The 19,627-nt window shown below is 37.2% G+C and overlaps 1 protein-coding gene across 7 annotated transcripts in view; it reads left to right on the top strand.

Moving 5' to 3' along the window:
* The window catches only part of CDC14B (cell division cycle 14B), a 43,976-nt gene extending 29,638 nt beyond the window's left edge, over positions 1 to 14,338 (top strand). The window contains exons 12-15 of one of the 7 annotated variants that reach the window (XR_007902764.1): positions 693 to 793; positions 3,255 to 3,400; positions 5,128 to 5,250; positions 8,112 to 8,173. Coding sequence is in view for 6 of the 7 variants with exons in the window: in XM_051777368.1 (XP_051633328.1) it covers positions 693 to 793; positions 8,112 to 8,228; positions 11,130 to 11,169 (258 nt within the window). In the remaining variant the exon portion in view is untranslated. Of the gene's footprint in view, positions 1 to 692; positions 794 to 3,254; positions 3,401 to 5,127; positions 5,251 to 8,111; positions 8,229 to 11,129 lie in introns of those variants that run through there. The other 6 variants (XM_051777369.1, XM_051777368.1, XM_051777371.1 and 3 more) reach the window with 6 other exon arrangements.
* Positions 14,339 to 19,627: the final 5,289 nt, after the last annotated feature.

The raw sequence follows: 19,627 nt of genomic DNA, 5'->3' as shown, positions 1-19,627 counted from the left end.
AATCTCTCAGGTTCTGAACAAACCTGTGGGTACAAAATGAAACAATGTTAATGAGATTCTATTTGTGTTTGCCCTTTTTGTGTAAAGGGATATGGGGGGGGAAAAGTGTGGACAGCAACTATGAAAAATGAAGTTCAGAACACAGGTGAATTACGAGCATCATTATCATGCTTTAGTAATTAGATAAATAACAGACCAAAAAAGTACTCACAATCTGCAATTTGTGATTTCATTTTGGATTGTCTGATTCTTCATTCTGTGTGTTTGAAGGAAAGGGATGAAAGGTTTTTTTACTCTTTTTGGTTTCCAAGTAATTGAAACTTCTATAATACCTTTTATAATACCTTTTGAGAAAGACTGTACTGCTCTTTTAAAAAGGCATGTGAAGGAGGGAAATGCTGTATTGTTCTGTACCTAAGCAAAGATTTGACAGTATATTATTTCCACTGTTTAAAAGTAGACAATATTCTGATGCATGTAATTCATGACACCACTTAATGGTTTATAGCTTCAAAAGCAGCAAACAGGAAACTGGAAGGAACAGAACTGTATTTATGCAAGTGAATTTCCTTTACCTTTTTTTCCTGTTGGGATAATTCTAATTCTAAGAGTTAAGATAAGGTTAATTCTTAAATATCAAGGTACCTGTGTTTTAATCTTGGTTTATCCCTTCCCCCCCATCCATTATCCAGTACAGTGATGACGATGAAACAAACTGTTTAACACAAGGGGATAAACTTCGTGCTCTGAAAAGCAGAAGGCAAGCAAAAGCTCCAGCTGCATCTCCATTATCGTAAGTCAGTTTAAATCTTTAAATATTTAAAATGCCAGAAACACTTTGATCCTCTTCTTTATGCATATGTTTGTTGCCAGGGCTGCTTTTACTCCCTTAGAACAAACCTGGTGTTCACCGTTTCTCCCAAGGCTTGGTGCTGAGGAGAGCTTGATTAAAGAACTGCATGACTGAATTCCTGGTTCTCTGCGTACTTTTGGATTCTGGTTGTCTGCACTTTACAAGCTCCCACAGTATTTCTGAATGCTTTACTTTGAGTTTAGTCACAAACATTCTCTTGTCTTTGCTGTAGTAGTATAAAAACAGAAGACTATGACTGTGTGTGGTTGATTGGATCAAATAAGGTACCTGCTGGTGTTTGAAGTAAAGTCAGCCACCCAAAAAGGGGTTGAAAGAAGGATTTTTAACTTCCCTTAGGTTTTCTCTTCCTTGGAGAGGAACTTTCCCTAAATCCTATGGGCCTCTGGAAGGCAGAGTAGCACTGTTCCAGTAAACAAATTCAAAAGAAGTGCATTTCTGTCAGGGAACCTGGTATGGTAGTCTCTTTATTGTAGACAAGACCTGAAACACCACCTGTAAAAGAAAGTTTGCATCTGTTGTAGCTTGTAGCAACTGTAGGTAGAAAAACTTTTAAATAAACTGCAAGAGAATGCAAGGCTTGCAAAACATAGCTGGATCTCGTTTGATTGCTAGGAAAGGAACAGTGACCTCTATCTCTCAGATTTTTAAAACTGACACAGCACCAGAGTCACAGACCACAGTCAGCTTGGTTTGTGTTGTGCTGCCCTTCTGTAGGGGATGATGGTGCTACCTGCTGGCATTTTTTTTCCTTCTTTCTTGTTCTTTTTGAAGATCACCAGTGTCATCAGTCTTTTAGAAAAAGTGAGAGGTACGTAGTAAAATGTGCTGAAGCCAAAGGAATATTTCCTTGGAAACTTTCACACGTTGCTATGTGTGATTCTTGCTTTTGTTTTAAAATACTCTCTTTTGTTCATGCTCATCATTTACACAGGTGATCACATAAGAAATAACACATTTGGAACAAAGCCTGTACCCAGCTGACACTTTAAAAAAACACAAAACTCATCACCTCAGTTACCTCAAATAACACAGGAAAAACCAGCTACCTTACACATTGGTCTCTAAGGCACATAAGTGCCTTAGTTGCCACTTCATAATATTTTTTTCATAAAAGGTACTTTAAGTTATATCATTAAGGTTGTGAAAGATCTTATTTATCATATGTTCCATAGAGTGAATGTAGGCTGTGTGATAACCTGTTCAGAGCCATTGTCTTAAGATGCAGAAAACCCATCAACTATTAAAATATTATTCCATTCATGACACGTTCTGCAACATGGCTGCTCTAATTAAATTAAAACTAGTTAGCTTGTACTTTTGTAGAATGACAATAATTGCCCTAGAGCTTACAGCTGGTTTTTATAGTGTGCATCGGGGCTTAGGGGAGTTTGAATTTACCTCATCCTCTTCCCCCTAAGTTATTTGTATGGTTTGCAACTTGTACTCAAATAATTTGGTGAAAAATGCATGTGTAACTTCATACCTTCTTTGTGATGCTATTGTTTTATCTCTAGGAATATTTGTCTGCCTTACATGGGTTTTTCCTACTAGAAGAGGTGTCAGTCTCTTCCTTTTATAGTTCAGACTGTTAAAAATAACTAACCTTGCAGTGAGTTTGATTACTTTTATGTAAACAAACAAACATAAGCTTCTAGATCTCCTATGTAGTTTTATTTCAGAGAAGAAAAAAAAAACAAAACAAAAACAGACGAGGGCAAAATAGGAGTACCAGAAGCTGGGACAGTTACAGTCTTTGAAAATTAGAGGCATTACTTACACTTAAGTCACAGGGGATTTATGTAGAATGTTTATTGAAGTTGGTTGTATAAACTCTTTCTGCTTTGATGAATGGATACTCTGTGTATGTTGTGATTGGCAATATTCTGCACCTTTTGGCAAAGGATTATGAGTTGGCTTTTGCTTCTTTGGACACAAGAAGGTGATACATGACATCATCTGGATGTTTACATAAATTGTTTGTTTCTGCAAACTTATCTGGCTCTGATCTTATGTTTTAGTATTAAAATGTATGATTGTGAAGTAGGATATATGAATATATGAATACAGGATATCAGATGGCAGCAAGCGATCAGAGACGTATTGCTCCTGCATGCACTTATGTTCAAGGGTGACACAGACTCCCTTTGGAATAAATGACTACAGTGAGGATTTCAGAAAATTTACTTTGATTCCAGCAAAATATCGGATATTACATTTGGCAAATTACAGCTGCAGGAATTGTTAGTAAGTAAGAAAATGCTTGGCAGAGGTTGTGGAGCAGTATGCATTTGAAGAACCTGAAACAAGCTAAAATGCACCAACAGCTTTTGCTTTTGAATTTTTGTTCATCTTTTCCTCCCCCCTCCAACCCCTTTTATAGATGGTTCCTAGCTATGCTGGTGTCTACACTGTGTAGCATTGTCATCTGGTGGATTATTTGTGGCTCCCTCCTGCCCAGCCTGCTATTCTGTCTAGATGGTTTAAGAACGTAGTAACCATCAGGACCCCCTGAGAGAGAGCCACTGTGTAAGTGTCCCATTCCATTTCTCTACAATAGCTCACACTTTCTGTCTACTGTGTCTCATAAATGCATGTTTCCATGTTCATGTTTCTTACTGGCTTTGTTGCAAGGGAAAATTTCACTGCTCTGGCTTTGTTATATTTTTGTATATATTACTTGGAATAACTGAGCGACTTTTATGGCTGCCTTGCAATAAAAAAGGTGCAGAGCTCTTATAATTAGAATAATCTATAATTTTTAAGGCTTTCTTCTCTGCATGCTCCTGCAAATATGCAAAACTACATAAGCAAAACTAGCTGTAGAAAGGAAAAAATACTGCTTTAAAATATATCCAATCCTTTGAATATTGCAGATGAAGGTATTAGCTTCAGTTTTACTTTGAAATTCATGAACTTGCAAAGGAGGTTAGTTTCCCAAAGGATGGTTTTATTCCCACGAAATGCCAGGAATTAGAATTTGTTAGAAATGTCAGTAGGTCTTTATTTTTATAAAGAGATTAAACATTATATGCCATGGCATAAAACACGACTTCTTTTTTCCTTTTTAACATAACAGAAAATGGGGTAGGTTGCAGTGTTAGGTCAAGGCTCACTGGTTTACCCAGCCAGTCTGGTTTCATCCTCTTTTGTTCTCAATTATTTTTTATAGAACTTTATGAGACTACTTAAATCCCTTTATTCTGTTACTTGGATTCAGGAGCTAAGAAAAGCATTAATAACATAGCAGTTCCTTGTGTACAGTTTTCACTCTTTATCCACTCTGCTTCTGTCAGAGTGGCTGCAGTGATTGCTGTGCCTTGCTTCCACTTTAAAGATGCAATGTTTTCATCAAATGACAACTGACATCTTTTGGCTAAACAGAAACTTCCTCAGCGTGCAGAACTGCCAGGAAATCCAAATGAACTCTTTGCTGGCTTCTGAGTCTCCCTGGAGCTCTTCTGTCACCACCACCCTCAGAGTGGGATGGTTATTTAGGGTGACTGCTTGAAATCTTGGTGCTCTCAAAGAATAAAAATGGTCAGAAGGTGTTTTACATGAGTAAGAACGGACAGGCATTCTCTCCTGGCAGAACATGAAGATTAAGAGTTTCTGTCATCCTTACCTTTGACCTTGCAACTTTTTGTCTGCACTTTTAAAATGCATGGTACTCTTTCTGCTGAAGTGACCTAATAACTGAAGAATGAGAACTGGGGGACTTGTGGACAGCTTAGTTATTCTGTTAGCCTTGGCTGAGGTCATCTTAACCTGTTCTTTTCGGAGAAAAAAAAAGATCAAGAAGTAAAGGTCACTTAAGCTTTGTTTATTTTTCCCCCTAACTCTGTCAAGTAACTTAGATGAGAGGCTTGTTTTCAAAGTTTTGCACCAAATGTGGATTATTTCTTGTCTCAGTGATCTCCAAAAGTCAGACTTTAGATTTCTGAACTCATACTGAAAAACTGAAGTCACAACACAGATTAAAGAGATGAAACAATCTGTGCTTTGTTTTTCTGTACTGTAGGATCAACTTCACTCAACTCTCCTTTCTTTCTTTTGCTGTTTCTGTGTTCAACTAAACAATGCCATGCTCAGAGGGAAAGATGGAAGATGGAGGTTGGTAAATGTGATGCAAGCAACTGGGTTACTGGTGCTACTACTTCATATTCAGGATTAAGAGTCATACAATGTTCGTTTAAATCGAGGAAGAGAAAACACTTGAGGTTTTCTTAAAATCTAACTCTCTTTCTATTATCCAGCTAGTGTTCCCTGTGTTTTGAGGGATCAGATTATCAATCAGGATCATGAATCTCTCTGGACTAACCTGGCAGTCCTGTTGGCTGGAGCCCTGTAGGCTGAAGAGTATCAGTCACTTGTTGCCTGTAAGTGACTTGGAAAAGTGGTCAATGTCTCAGGTCTATTTTCTTAAAACTCATGAGGTGATGAAGAAGAAAGCAGTATTGGACTTGACAGACTTGTCAAGACTAAAATGCCCATTGCAAGACAGAGAAGACATACAGCTGTGTAACCTGTCTTTCCCTCATCCCTTCTTAGGATACTGTAATCACTTTTAAAATATGTTGTGTGGATTGATTTCTCTCCAATATGTATTTATTACCTTGCTGACTTTGTCTTGGGTTATGTGGTTTGGGCTTTTGTGTCCTGGTGATGTACCTGTGTACCACCCTTGCTCTGAGTTAAGTGGTGAAAAAAAGCTGTGAATTATTTCAAAGATGCTGCCACTGATCCAAACACTGTTCCATTGAAACAGGTTTTGCTTTGTTTAAAAATCAATGTACTAGCTTGATTAATAAAGCAGCACATAAAGCAGTCTGCTATTTGGGGCATGTATTTAGGATTGGAACTACCAAGTGATGTTTCCATTACAGATTAACTGGAGGTGTGTGTTCAGTAGATATTAGTGGATATTACAGCATCCTGTAGCCTGTGTTTAGAACACAGGCACCCCAGGATACCATTGGCCTTCTTGGCCACAAGGGCACACTGCTGCCTCATATTTCAGTTCATGTTAGATAAGTACACGGGTTTAAGCCATTGTGCATTGACTTGTTTTCTGAATTTCTGATATCTAGAAAAAATGGGCATCTATGAGAGCAAGATTATACACATTAGGTTATGTTCCAGTAATTTTTGTTTTCTTGTATGTGTACGTTACGTGCATTTTATACAGAGAGACGCCAAATGGATATATTTAAGGAGGAAACATAATTTTTCCCTATTTCTGTTTGCATGAGCACTAGTAAACCAGTATGTGCCATGATTTGGTCATGCATATATTTCAGTGACTAAATATTATGAGGGTAAGCTCTCTCTGTACTTTTCTCTTCAGTCCTAGAAGCTGTGAGCAGCACAGATGAAAGGTACAATGCGGGTCTTCTTTCACCACTGGTGTCATTTCCAGGGCTTGGTTGAAAGTGTGGTAGACCAAATTTGTTCATGCTGTAGGACAACTGTGGCACTGAAAACAGAATTTTAATATTGGAACTTGTAGGAACCGTTCTGCACTCACAACAGAAACTACAAAGTGAACTTTCGGGATTTGAATGTTTTCACCTTGGGCATGCAAGGAAAACATATTTTCCTTAGAAGAATTTGTGTTGTCTACAGAAGCACGATATGATGTTGAAGGTATCTGGGTTGCAGTTTTTTCTGCCTCTTGTGTAAGTCCTTCAACTTTGAATGTGCTGTGTTTACAGCAGAATTTGCTTTGTATTTTAGTAGTACTTCTCATTACAGTCTTGTCTCAGAGGAACTCACGGTTTTGTTTGAACTTCTGCAAATCAAGTTACAATCTTTTCCTAGGCTGAAATAATAAGACAGACTTATTCAAGCAGAATTTTAAAATACTTGAACTTTGTGGTTATGTAGTAATTTGTTTGCTAAACAATCAAGAAGTGTGTGGTAGAAGTTAGGTTGCCGATCAGTTTTGCTGCATAAAGAGTATATTTTAGATGAAATTGTATTATCTCCAATGCACATTCTGATTCTGGAATGAAACCCATATAAACAATGAAAACATAGGGGTTTTTTTTCCATTTCTGTTTTTGGTGAGTATGTTACATGAGTATATAAAAGTATATTTTCTCCCATTTCTTCCACTTTTGCTCCAGAAGTTAACATTCTCTATTCACATTTAGGATTCCTTGAAAATAGTTTCTTCAGGGTATTAACCAACCAAACTGTAATTTATCCAACTTAAATGAAGTTTTTGATTTCCAGTCTAATATAATCTGCTGACACAACTGGACTCAGTGAAGCCACTAAAAATTAGAGTCTAAGAACAGCAGGGGAATAAATACTAATAACTAAGTTACTCTTAGCTCTGAATCTCTAAAAAGATGCATACTTTTATATTTGGAACCTTGCACAAGTAGAATGACTAGAGAATAGATGTATGAAATGGTGCACTAAGTAGGACTCCATTAACCAGTTGTCACTTTTTGTTCTCATAGTATCTGGGAATACAGGAGATATGGTTTCCTTGTGAACCAGTTGTCTGGTGGATAAAAACAGTTGTTTGCATTCCACAGCCTGGAATTCTTTTCTCATTAATGTAAGCAACACTAGAATTTATCTGCCTGTTTAAGAAATAGTCAATATATTGCTCAAAATCTTCTAGAGAAGCATTTGAGCACAATCAGCATGTAAAGCTGAGTTTTGAGTAGGGTGCAGTAATTCCCTCTAAGAGCAAAATGCCAACATATGCAATGATTTTCCTATTTGAAGGGACTATTTCATGGTAAATTGCAGGAGATTTAGACTTTGATCTTCATAAATTGAATTACTTGGGTTTTTTTCTGAATTCTGTGTAAGTCTGAAAAGCAATGTTTGGTTTTTTTGCCTATTTCAGATTTTATATTTTTTTTTATTCGTTGCAGTAATCTAAAATGCAATTTCTTTTTTTTTTTCGTCTTTCCAAAACCTAACAGGAAATTCAAAACCAATAATTTAATCCATGTCTTGAAAGCAAAAAAACCTCAACAAAACCAACGAACAAAGGAAGCTGCTATGCTCCTAATAAAAACAAGTTGCATTACCACAATTGTAACAAGGATGCTATAAAAGAGAAGGATGTGTTTCAGGCAGAAGAGTTTGCTTTTCAGAATGATTTGTGAAAAGCCAGCTGCTACTTGTTAACTCTATGCAACTGTTACACCCTCTTTTCAGTGTCTTCTAGAAACTTCCTGGTTATATAATCTTTCTTTTTTCCTACTCTTTACAGAGTAATTCTGCAGTCCAGTGTTCAGAAAAATAAAACCTCTGAACCTAGCATTTCTGACAGTACAGACATTACTAAAAGAACTACCAGGTCTGCTGCGAGAAAAAACAATTTGAAAAGGTGAGAGTTAACCTCTTTACAGATCCAGTAACTGTTCTCTAGGCAAATACTTTTGAGCTGCTGTACCCGTTGCTGGCAGGAGCTTTGCCACAGTCCAGCCTTTCTCCTGGCAGTGGGAAGTGAGAAACAATTGTATGGTTTATGTCATGTACCGAGAATATCTGGAAATATATTTCTTAAGACATTTGTTTATGTTGCTCAGTCTTTCAACTTTGAGAATTTTATGTTGTAATTCCTAATGTGAGTCAGAATTACTGAGGATGAGGGATTTTGGTAACATGAAAACCCCTCTGCCTGGAGTAAGAGATGGAAAAGTAGTTCACAGCATTAAGTCCATTATTAGTCAGTGCATGAAGTCAAAACTACGAGAAATTTGATGGACAACTGAAATGCAGCAGGAGTGGCAAAGCCAAATGTACAAAATGCTTGTCTATACTGGCATGAGATTTTTTTTTTATGGAGAGCATGGCTGATAATCTGAACTGAACCTGTTTAGTGAAGCTTAATGAAATTTTAAACTCCAAGGGACTTATGCAAGACTGAAAGTGCCCTTGGGCACAGAAGCAGGTGGGCACACTACTGCTGGGTTTCCTTGTGTTTGCATGTGATCCTGCCCCTCTGTGCCAACTCTCCAGATGATTATCAGAGATGAACCTGAGAGTGCAGCTTAAAACAATATCCAAACAACTTCCAGTGGTTACAGTTGACTGGAATTTGTATTGACTGGAATTTGTCTTGTGGCTCATAGTGAAAAACTTTTGAGTGGGTTTGTCAGATGCTGAAGAGACTTACTTTTGTTGGGAAACATTTTATGTTATGTGCATTGATTTATAAATATTGCTGAAAATTCCAAGTTCTTGGGGAGTTTTTTCCCCATGAGCTCTTCTTTCTCCTTCTTCATCCTGTTACCTTGAAGGTAACAGAAGTTAGGAAAAATTCACTCTATCAGACAATGGAAATAGTCATTAATAGTAGACTGCAGTAAAATTATATTCAGAGAATTTTTAGCTGTGACTTTCTTTTAATTTATTTAACAATATGTTAAAAAATAATCTCTTTTTCATGAGATATATGTTTTATTTAAAATCAGGAGTATTTTTCAGGGTTTTCCTTTTGGCTGCTTGTGTTTTTTCTCAGTTTTGCCTCATTTTCACCATGTCAGATTTGGTGCAAACAGAATAGATGGGGTTCTGCCTGCTGTTTTTATTCTTGATGCCTCTCCCAGTTTTAATCTGCTTGCAAGGCTTTGAAGCTGTATACATGCAGGTGTGTAATTTGGACAGAGATTTTCCTGGAAAACACTTTTCCAAGTTGACCTGCATGTTGTGTGAGATGAGAATTCCCATCCTAGGAGGAAACAGCATGCCTAAAATAGAGTTCACAGAAGATTTCATTTAATTTGAAACAACTCCTGTATGTGTATTGGCAGATTTATGACTCTGGAAGCAAGGATGAGGTTGATCTCAAAGTTCATAAACTACTTCCTTCATATGTTAATGGATTTTCTAGAACTTCCATCCAAAATATTTCATTCCATACACTGTTTCTTTTCTTCTAACTCTTGAGCTCAGAGAATTCCAGTCACTTTATACTTCCATCCAGTAATCAAATTTGTCCTAGTTATGTCACAGTTCTAGAGTTCTTAATTATCTTGTAATCTGAGAGGGCTGATTTGGTCTGGTCCCCCCAAAGGGTATGACTGTACAATTTAATAGACTTTGAATGCAGTGCCTTGTTATTAATTTCAGAGATGTCCCTTTATTTTTCCTGTAGCATTTGGAAAAATCTCACTCATTTTTTAAGCATGCCTCTTTTTTCATCTAAATTTATTTTCATTTCTTGAAGTGTGTGCTGTTTGCATTAACTCACAGTGCTCAGATTCACTGGCCTGTTCTTGATTAAGTGGATTGCAGGGTAGAGAATAATTATTATTATTACACAAAATTGACATCATGCCCTAACCAACATCTGTCTTTGTCAAGACCTTGTTTGCTTCACTGAACTTCTGACATTGCTGTGTATCATCATTCTTTCATTTTCTTCTCTGATGTATTCCAGTGGATTCTCTGATATATTCCATGTTTGTGTTCTAACAAGGTGCATCCTTCACCTCTGAACCAACTGAATCACAGGAAGACACAAATCAAACCATCTTTTCCATCTTACCACAGAATTAGGTTATATTTAGAATTAGAACAGAATTATGTTATATTTATAGTAAATTTATAGTAGTATTTTTATATTTATAGTAAATAGTTGATTAGAAATGAACTCTTGAGTGGTAAAGGCGTTTTGGTGGGTACAGGTGCTTAAGGGAATGCAGGTCAAGTCATTACAAAAAAAAATAAGAGGGAGTAGGGAGAGAAATGTGTGAAAACTGGATTGTATAGGTTTCTTTACTTATTTTAACCAGACAGGAATATCACAAAAGCTAACAAAGAGGCATACACTTTAAAAATCTCATATGCTTTTGCTTTGCTGGGTTATCACAAAGCAGCTTTTCTGCACCCTTGTTCAAATACTGAAAACTACCTGCAGCATTTCAGAGCTTTCCTATATGTAATCTAAATCTAGCTTTAAAAAAATGTTAATGTTTCTTTACTATGCTGTCTACTTTTCCTACAGTTGATACTTCAGAGGGAGAGAAAGAAAACTGAAATTATGATGCTGTGAACCCTCTGTTCCATTTCTGTGTGGAACAGAACTGTCTGCACAGTGTCTGTGATCAAACCAGTCTGTGCTTTCTTGACAACCAGTATTGCTGTATTTTTAAATGCAGTGACTTTTACCTTCTGTTTCTTTCTTCCAAGTATCATTTGCTCATTTTACCCTGCCAGAAATGTTTGCATGAAATACGTGCTGAGTAATATTTAACTTTTTTCCCTCAAACATGTATTTCAGCAGCCAGCCCGTCACAAGGACTAGACCAGTCTGGCGTTGAATTTCAAATAAGCCACGAGTGTTGAAGAGGATATTCAGGAGTGAAGGGGATATGACTAGAGGGAACTTGTTGCAATTCAAGGAAGATGACTTTGGCTTCATTCTTCAGCAAAAAAAAAAAAGAAATAGAAGAATCTCTTCCGTACCTGTAGAATAAAATGAACTGTGAACGTGCTTGGTAGACGTTTTCCTACCGTGCTAACACTTCCTCAAGCAAACCCAACAAAATCTGTGTAGATTCAGACTCAGGTGTAAATACTTAAGCTCTCTATTATAAAGAGGGCTTGCTAATACGTATGAAGCATGTGTATAAATTGTGATGGCAATCACTCAGCTGCTGACCAGCAGAAACAAAAAGATGGTGGGAGCTTTTAAATATATAAAATCGTGTTGTCCATTCAGAGTGGGCTGAAGTCTTCACTTGAGACTGAGAATCAACAACAAAAGCTTTATTTCTTATTCTAGTATTGGTACTCTCCTGTCTTCATTGGCTGTTTTCTTATTTTGTATGAAGTTTTTTATGAAGCTGCAGTATTGAGTACACTAAGTAACTATTGTCCACCAAAGAGTGCTTTATTTTCAGAGGTTGTGTGGTTTGTTTGTTTAGGAGAAGCTAATTATAAGTGATTGTTTTTAATAGTGACATTTTTAGTTGTTCACAACCAATGGCTCTTTTAACCACTTACAATTGCTTTAAATCTGTTATGATTTTAAAGGGGAGGAAAAACAGTTTACCATTTAAAGCAGTGCTGTGGTATTGAAATATCATTACTGTTCCCTTTCCTACCATCAAGTCTATTAGGTGAAACTTTAGGTTACCATATACAAAAGGTAAGAACTTCCCCCAGATTTTATTGGTATGCTTGATAACATGTGGATGCCGTTGTTTTTTATCTTAGAGGCACTTAGTGAGTGCAGCACACAAAAAAAAGGGAAAGTAAGCTTGCCATCCAACTGAGATTGCTGCTGCAACTCAGGGGCAGGCAGAATATTTGACATCTAATTAACACTTTAAGAACTACATCTTACCTCTGTTAAAAAGCAGTGTAATTTTTAGGGGATTCTATTTGAGACTGACATTGTCATCCACTACAAGATTGTCTTCAAACACTGGCAGTGTTTTTTTTCCCCTACTTCTTTTCACATTATGAAATCTCAAAGCTGATGTACCCTTGTCTGCCAACTGATGTTTATAGCTGCATATCCCTCAGATGAGGACTGTTACCACATAGCCTTAAATATGATTCAGTTATCTGTTGATTTAGTGACTCTTACAGTAGAAAGTAGAAGAAATGGAGAGATCTGAAATGTCAGTAATGGAATAACTGATTTTTTTAAAGATAAAGATTACCTCTGCAAGAGGGAGAATTTTATTTTTATGAATGTAAATGTTCAATGACTAGTTTCAATCTACATCCTTTTAAATAAAAAGTAATCTGTTAGGGTGGTGATTTTTAAATGCCAATATGAAATAGTCACACAGTGGTTTGAAAACATTTTGTAGCAAGAGCATCATGAGCTGGAGAGGAAACAGGATGTGAAGTGTAAGTAAGCTTTCAGGTAGCATCTGTGAGTTTGGATAGTCAAAATATGCAAATATGGATACAAAGAAAACTAAAAAAGTATAGTGCAAAGTAAAGGACCATTGAGGTTCAGACTGCAGATATTTCTTTTGTTTTCTCTTAAACTTCACAGTCGCCACCATTTTCTTCTTGGTGAAAAGCACCTCAAAGAGAGGGACTGATCTCATCCTGGTAAGGGAATTAAAATTTCGTGGGGTTTGGAGGGCTGTGTTTTGGGTTTTTTGTTGGTTGGTTAGGGTTTTTTAGTAAGCCACCTGCCCAAAAGCTGAAGTACAGGTGGCCACAATAGCAGGTATATTGTGCAAATATGAATCTTAGTTTATTTTTTGAGAACATTCTTATCTCAGAGGCAGAAGGGATGAAACTGCTGAAGTGAGAGTCAAAACGAGAGATTTAGTGGTATTTACTGTGTTTGGCTTTGCCTTTCTCTCAGCTGAGCTGCTTCTAGCATCGTTGTTTTTAACCTAAAAATAATTGGTCTACTTCTCACCCCTTCCAAATTCCAAAACAGAATTTGCCTGTTTTAAAGGCAGAGTCTTTAGCACTTCTGCCTTCATCAGAAGTAAATGTGTGTAACACAAGTGAGCAAACATACACAACAGCCACTCCAGCTAGACCAAAACTGCATTTTTGACATCAGTGTGTTTGAGGACACCCCTTCCAGCAACCAGGATCTCAGAGAAGATAAATGTCAGAGACACATAAATGTCAAAGGGATTTTATGTTTGAACTTTCCAAACAGCCTTATATGGAAAACAAACTCATTACCTCATTGTATCCCATCTAATTGTACTGCTTGGTTTGTTGTTAGGAATTTTTAGTACTTTTCCTCAAGATTTTATTATACCATACCAAAGTTGTCTTAGGTACAGGGCATGGTTTCTAAATCTTTTTTTGAAGTATTATGTGCCAAAATGGAAGGTGGTGGCAGATGCATTACCACTGTACCAGAGAGCAGCTGAGGGAAGTTATTTCTGCTGTCATCAATTACGAGTTTTTCTCCTCTGAAATTCTTTCCCTTTTCAAATGAATTCCACATTGATCTCCTACTCATGGAGTAGGAGTTATATTGGGTTATATTGCTCCTTTCCATTACAGCATCAATACCTTAACTCAGATGTTAACCCAGACCTTGTCTTTTTGCCCCAGTATGACAGCAGAGAAAGTGCTGCTGATCTAATACAGCAACAAAAAAAGATTTGTAGAGACTCAAAATAGGGGAAAACATGATAGACATGATGTTCACCAGTTTGTTGCACTGCAGTTTTTATATTAATCAGTGGCAGTCTGTTTTGTGTAAACTCATGTAGGCTATCAAGGTCTAAAATTTTGTGACTAATCAGTACTGTGCATCCTGATTATTTTTAAATTGTATATTTCTAGTCATATTTTTTTAACTTGGAGTGACAGAATGGAAGTTTATTTTGCTGAAGGTATTTTTAAGATAAAGGTTCGTATTATCTTGTAATATTAATTAGTTCAATATGCATTTGTGTCTCATTTGAAAATACTGCATTTGATTTTATACAAAATACTGAATAGTGAGAACTGTAAACACAAATTCTGTCAAAATAAAAATTATCACAAGTTTGGTTTCTGTTTTATTTTCAGCATTCTAAAAAAAATCATCACAAAACCATTGTGTCTGTACTGGACTGACTCATATGTGCACTGAAAAATAATACAACACTCTCAGTTACCTGAAAACCTTTAATTAAAGCACAGATTCTTAAAACACATACTTTTTAAATTTAAAAAGTAGACAATCTCTGGCTCTGCATTTCAGGGCACTCACTTTGGAAAACAGGAGTTGTATTTTGAATTGTTGGGATACTGTTACATAGTAAAAAAAGCATGGTAAGATGGAACAATGGGATTCCTGTTATTTTTTTCCTTCTCCTATGATCATATAGTACTAATTACTGGAAACAAGCTTTATCTTAAATACTGTTTGCTTTGATACCTACCAGGAAAGTGATGGTTTCTCAAAAGTAAAAACTAAATTTTCAGGAACACTCCTTATTTTTGTGTTAAGTGTTGGTGGGGGTATAGTTCAGTCTTCAAAAAAAAACCAAACAAACACCAAATACAACAGCAAAAAAAATATTGACCAACTAACTGCAATACTTCTGATCACTCTTACAGGCATTAGAAAATGCAGAATTTGTGCCAAGCAAGGAAGCTTTCACTTGCCCAAAGACACGTTTTTATGGTTGGAAAGTGTGTTCTTCTGTTTTAAGGTGATCCATTCTAAACTTGGATGAGTTCCTGACAAACCAGTTGCCTGATGAAGAGTGAGTGATGGGAAAACACCAGCTCATGCCTGTGATGCCCACAGGAAAACACAGCTAAGCCCTCCCATATCCTCAGCAATTTAAGGTGTCCTTAAGATGCACTGGGCAGGGGAGGGCAGAGGACTAAAAGAATCCCACAGACAAAAACTGGACGATGGCCCAGGTCAAATCCAGTGATGCCTTAAGATCTTTTGGGGGGTTTTTTGATTTTTCTAATTTTTATGAACTTTATAAGTAGTTATACAGTAGATTTTAGAAGCAGCAGCCCTTATTCACTTACCCTTAGCATAGAAACTACACACATCCCCCTACTCCATCACCCCATTCCATGCTCCCATATCCTTATCCCCTGAATTCCAGTAGAAAATGTTTAGTCTCTCTTTAAGAGAGAGACTTTTGTTTAGAGAACACTTGTACCTTGGCCTGAACCGCAAAGGTACAGTCAAGAACTGGGCAAATATATGCCCCCTGTACCCCAAAGAAGATGAAGATTGATGAAGGAGTGGTCTTAGAGACCCTCACCTCAATTCCCAAGGGGTGTGACTGAGGGTGGTCCAGGGCAAAAGCCAGTGGGTGGACGAAACCTGGGATTGGACAAGCAATATTATAAACTGTACCATCTGTACAGAGGGGGAGTGTGTGTCCTGTAATCTCTATGCCTCAGAGGCACAAATTAAAACCCTTATCTCACCTCCAAAACTAATTGCCTCGGAGTTTTTTCTCCCTGCGTTTTCTTAGGCAACACAGTGTCAGGTCAGTTAATGCACTGCAAGAATGATTTGTTGGAGTAGTTCTGGACACCTTCTCTTTGGCTTTATTATTTATTATTATTTAGCCTCCTTTGCATTACAGTTTCTACAACGCCTATCAAGAGTAGGCAAAAACATGCTCTGGCACAAAGGATGCACTGTTTAGACACATTCAAGTGTGGTGTTGGGAACTGCATGCTTTAGCTCACTAAGAGTTTGTTGAGGAAGAGATGTTTGTTTTTTTCTTTCTCATACTTCTGTTTTGGGGTTTTGTTTCACATGGATGTGACTGAACAATAATCCCCTAAAATGGAATAAAGTCAAGAGGAGACAGACAAGGGTAATGTGCTTGTGAAGCTCAGGGAGTGATGCAGGATGTGATGGACCACAGCAGTTGCAAAGATGATTTTATCTCAGTACAGAGGGGACCAGAGGGTGTCCTTTGTTGTAGATAAAGGGCTGTCAACAGTTGAGTGGATCAACCAGGCGTACAGCTCCAGGAGTTCTTTAGAGAGAGGGAAGACCAGACCAGCATGGGGAGAATGAATACATGGAATATAAGACCCAGACAACTGCCAAAAGAATTTCAATGGGTTTGAACTGACATCAACCCTCCCCTTCCTTCTCAACACCTGGGGACACATGGTATGGTGACAGTGAGGATACATATCACAGGAACCAGTAATGGGAATCACATTGGCACTGGGGTTAAACTCTGCACTGCAACTGCTGTGTTAAGTGTAACTTATATCTGGGTGTGTCTTCAGTATAGTTTATGTTACTGTAAACCAGAAATGCCATGTGACATGAACTATCTTCAGTTAAGGACATTTGTTATTAAACATGACACCCTCCATCCATGGGAGAAATCTCCAAGAACCTTGTCAAGTGCTGGACTGTGACGAAGCAGTTGGAGGAAAGCACCTTGGAAGTCTGTCCTTTAAACATGCCTGGTCCACATCCTCCCTGTTAAACTCTGTCCCAGTCCACAAAGCTCTGGAAACCAGCATACAATCCACAAGTAACAAAAATACAACCAAAACACTAATGAGTACAGAATTCCTGGATTCTCATATGTCAACTTATTATTCTCTTCTGGCAAGAATTAAAAACAAAAAAACCAAACCTGTACCTTGCTAGTATTTTAACCTTTTGGCAAAGCTATCCTGCTAATTCAGTTACAATATGCAAAATTCAGTATCTTTCATTCAGATGGTAACTACTGTACAAATACAGACAGAGGAACTACTTCTGCTAAAAGCAGACAAGTCCTATTAACTAGCTGTAAAGCATTGCAGAGACAACAAACAGAACACAGATTGTGAATATTCACACTACTGAGCCTAAACAGAAAGAGCAAAAACTTTTTTTCAATTTATTAAGGGCTAGTTTGTCTCAAACATAACAAACACTGTCCTTAAACATGATACAGCATCTAAAGCTGCTCTGGAGGCACAGCCATCTCTCTGCAACAGTCATTGGATCACATCTTCAGAAGGCATTTGTTTGCAGACCAATAAAATTCTGCTGAAGATATAATAATGTATTTCAAATTAAATTCTAAATAGCAATCAAAGTGTAAGTCACTTTGATTAACACAAAGTGTTACTTCTTCCAAAGACTAAAGGCTCCCCCTTCAAGCACAAACTGTTCTTGTTCAGTGTGTTACTGAAAAAGAAAAAGCTCTAATTTCATGCCTGTTATTCAGTGATTGAAATGTACTTTCTGTGCAAAGTAACCACGTTTCACATTGTTGTTGATTCAATGACAATGAGTCAATGTTGCATTACTTTCAAGACTACACGTAGATATATATGTGTGTGTATATACATAGTTATTTTCTTATGTGAATGTGTATGTGCCAGTGACAGCTCTGAAAGAAAGAAAAAATTACTTAAAAATTGTGCAAGAGTAATTTTAATTACATAAATGTACTAGGGCTCTGGATTTTGGGTTTGGGCCCAAAGGATGCTCATACCCTAAGGCCTGTTTTCATAAAAACAGGTGTAACCAGAGCTGAAAGCTTATTTCCCATGAGCTCAAATTGCCCAATATGCCTATTTATAAACTCAAGTCTTTATACTTCTGAGTATTTTTCTTCATTCTTTGATACTCTTAAGTACAGACATTCCTCTTTCCTCTAAAGGCACTTTCATATTAATATATTCTTGCCAATCCTAAACCACGGTACCACATTTGATTCACATCAACACTATCACATATAAACAACAGCCCTGGAGAGAGGGGAATTCCTCTCTTTGCAAACTTGATTAATCTCAAACTGGAAGCTGAAATGCTTTAGTTTCTCCTGAGCCACTCACTGTATTAATCCAAAGAGTACCTCGTAGTAGTGCATTGAAGAGTAACGTGACTCAGATCTGCAACACAGTCTCAAGGTGCTTGTGTATATATTTACTAGTGCTTGTGCATTAGTATTTATTATTTATTTAGTATTTATTATTATTATTTACACCTGCTCCCAATTGCTTTACAGGAAGGAGTAAAGCTAAACCAGGAGTGGCTGGTAGCAGCAGATATGTGCTTAGCAGAGACAGCTATTTTGGTACCTTAAATGTGACAGATGGCTGAGATTTACTGCTCTCTTGTCACAAAAGAATTGCATCACTGTCACCACTTACAATTAATAATTCCTTCTCTATACTTGGATATACCATCAACTACAGAAGCTCTGAGGCCACAGTCAAGTCAGACAGACTGAAAAATAAAATTGTCACATGTCACTTCTCTAAGAAACTTCGTGTTTAAGCAGTGATCAACCACACTAACACTCATTCTCACGAAGTTTGGGGGTTTAGTTTTGGTTGGTTTGTTCTGTTTTTTAATTAAACAGACTTGTAACAAGTTGTGGGTTTTTTTGTAACCAGGTGGTTTTTTAACACTCTGCTGAACCAAAAGTTGATTACACAGATACACTTTGACAAGTCCTTTAAAGCATTCCCCAAAGAACCTATTTGTCATTCTGTTTGGAAAAGCAGATCAAAGTTGGAGGAACAAACAGTAACTTTGCAGCAGCAGGAAACAGCATGAAATATAAAACAACTCTTTCAGCCTTCACAGAGAACAGTCAGAACTGCACAGATTACACCAGATTCAGCCCAGTAGCATAGCAAAGTTTCAAATTTTTGGTAGAAAAAGAGAGGGTTACTGTTAAATATTTCACTGCTTTCCTTAGCAAAAAGAGGTACTGGGAGAAGATGAGGCTACACCTCCAACACAGGATGGAAAATAGAAGCAAGCCTTGCAAAGAAGCTCTCCATGTCTATACATACACTCATTCCTGCAAGTAAAAGTGTAAATAAAAATTCAGAGACATTTTCCTGTCCAATGGGAAAAGTGGAACAGGGAGGGAAGAACAAGCTAAAATATTCTATGACCCCCACAGACAAAATCACTTCTATTCCACAATCATTAAATTGCCATTTTTGGCAGAAACACACACTGCCTGGGAAAAGGGCAGCAGCAGTTAAAATTTAAACTGCACTGATTTCATGTAGCAACTTTTCCTACAAGGTGAAGGAGTCATGTGAATTATTTCATCCAGTTCAATTACTCAAATAGCAGCAGCATGGATTCCTCTTACACCAGCATCTGGTTTGCTTTTGCACACTCTTTCTACTACAAGTTGTCAGAGTATCTCTCTGCTACTAAAATGAACTCCTTGTGGAACATGAAATCTCATGTTATAGCAAATTGTCATGTAAGTAATTTCACAAATGCAAGAAAAAAAATCCTTTGGGCTGAACTACTCTGCAGACCCTCTCTTTGGAGCATAAAGAAAAGAGTCTGTAGTCTTTCTAGGATGATTTTCTCCT

The sequence above is a fragment of the Manacus candei genome, unplaced genomic scaffold (genome assembly GCF_025592945.1).
Source record: "Manacus candei isolate 608988 ecotype Guabito, Panama unplaced genomic scaffold, ASM2559294v1 h1tg000010l, whole genome shotgun sequence".
NCBI classification, from domain to species: Eukaryota; Metazoa; Chordata; class Aves; order Passeriformes; family Pipridae; genus Manacus; species Manacus candei.
The sequence above is the reverse complement of the archived record's forward strand: the minus strand, read 5'-3'. Positions and strand labels throughout refer to the sequence as shown.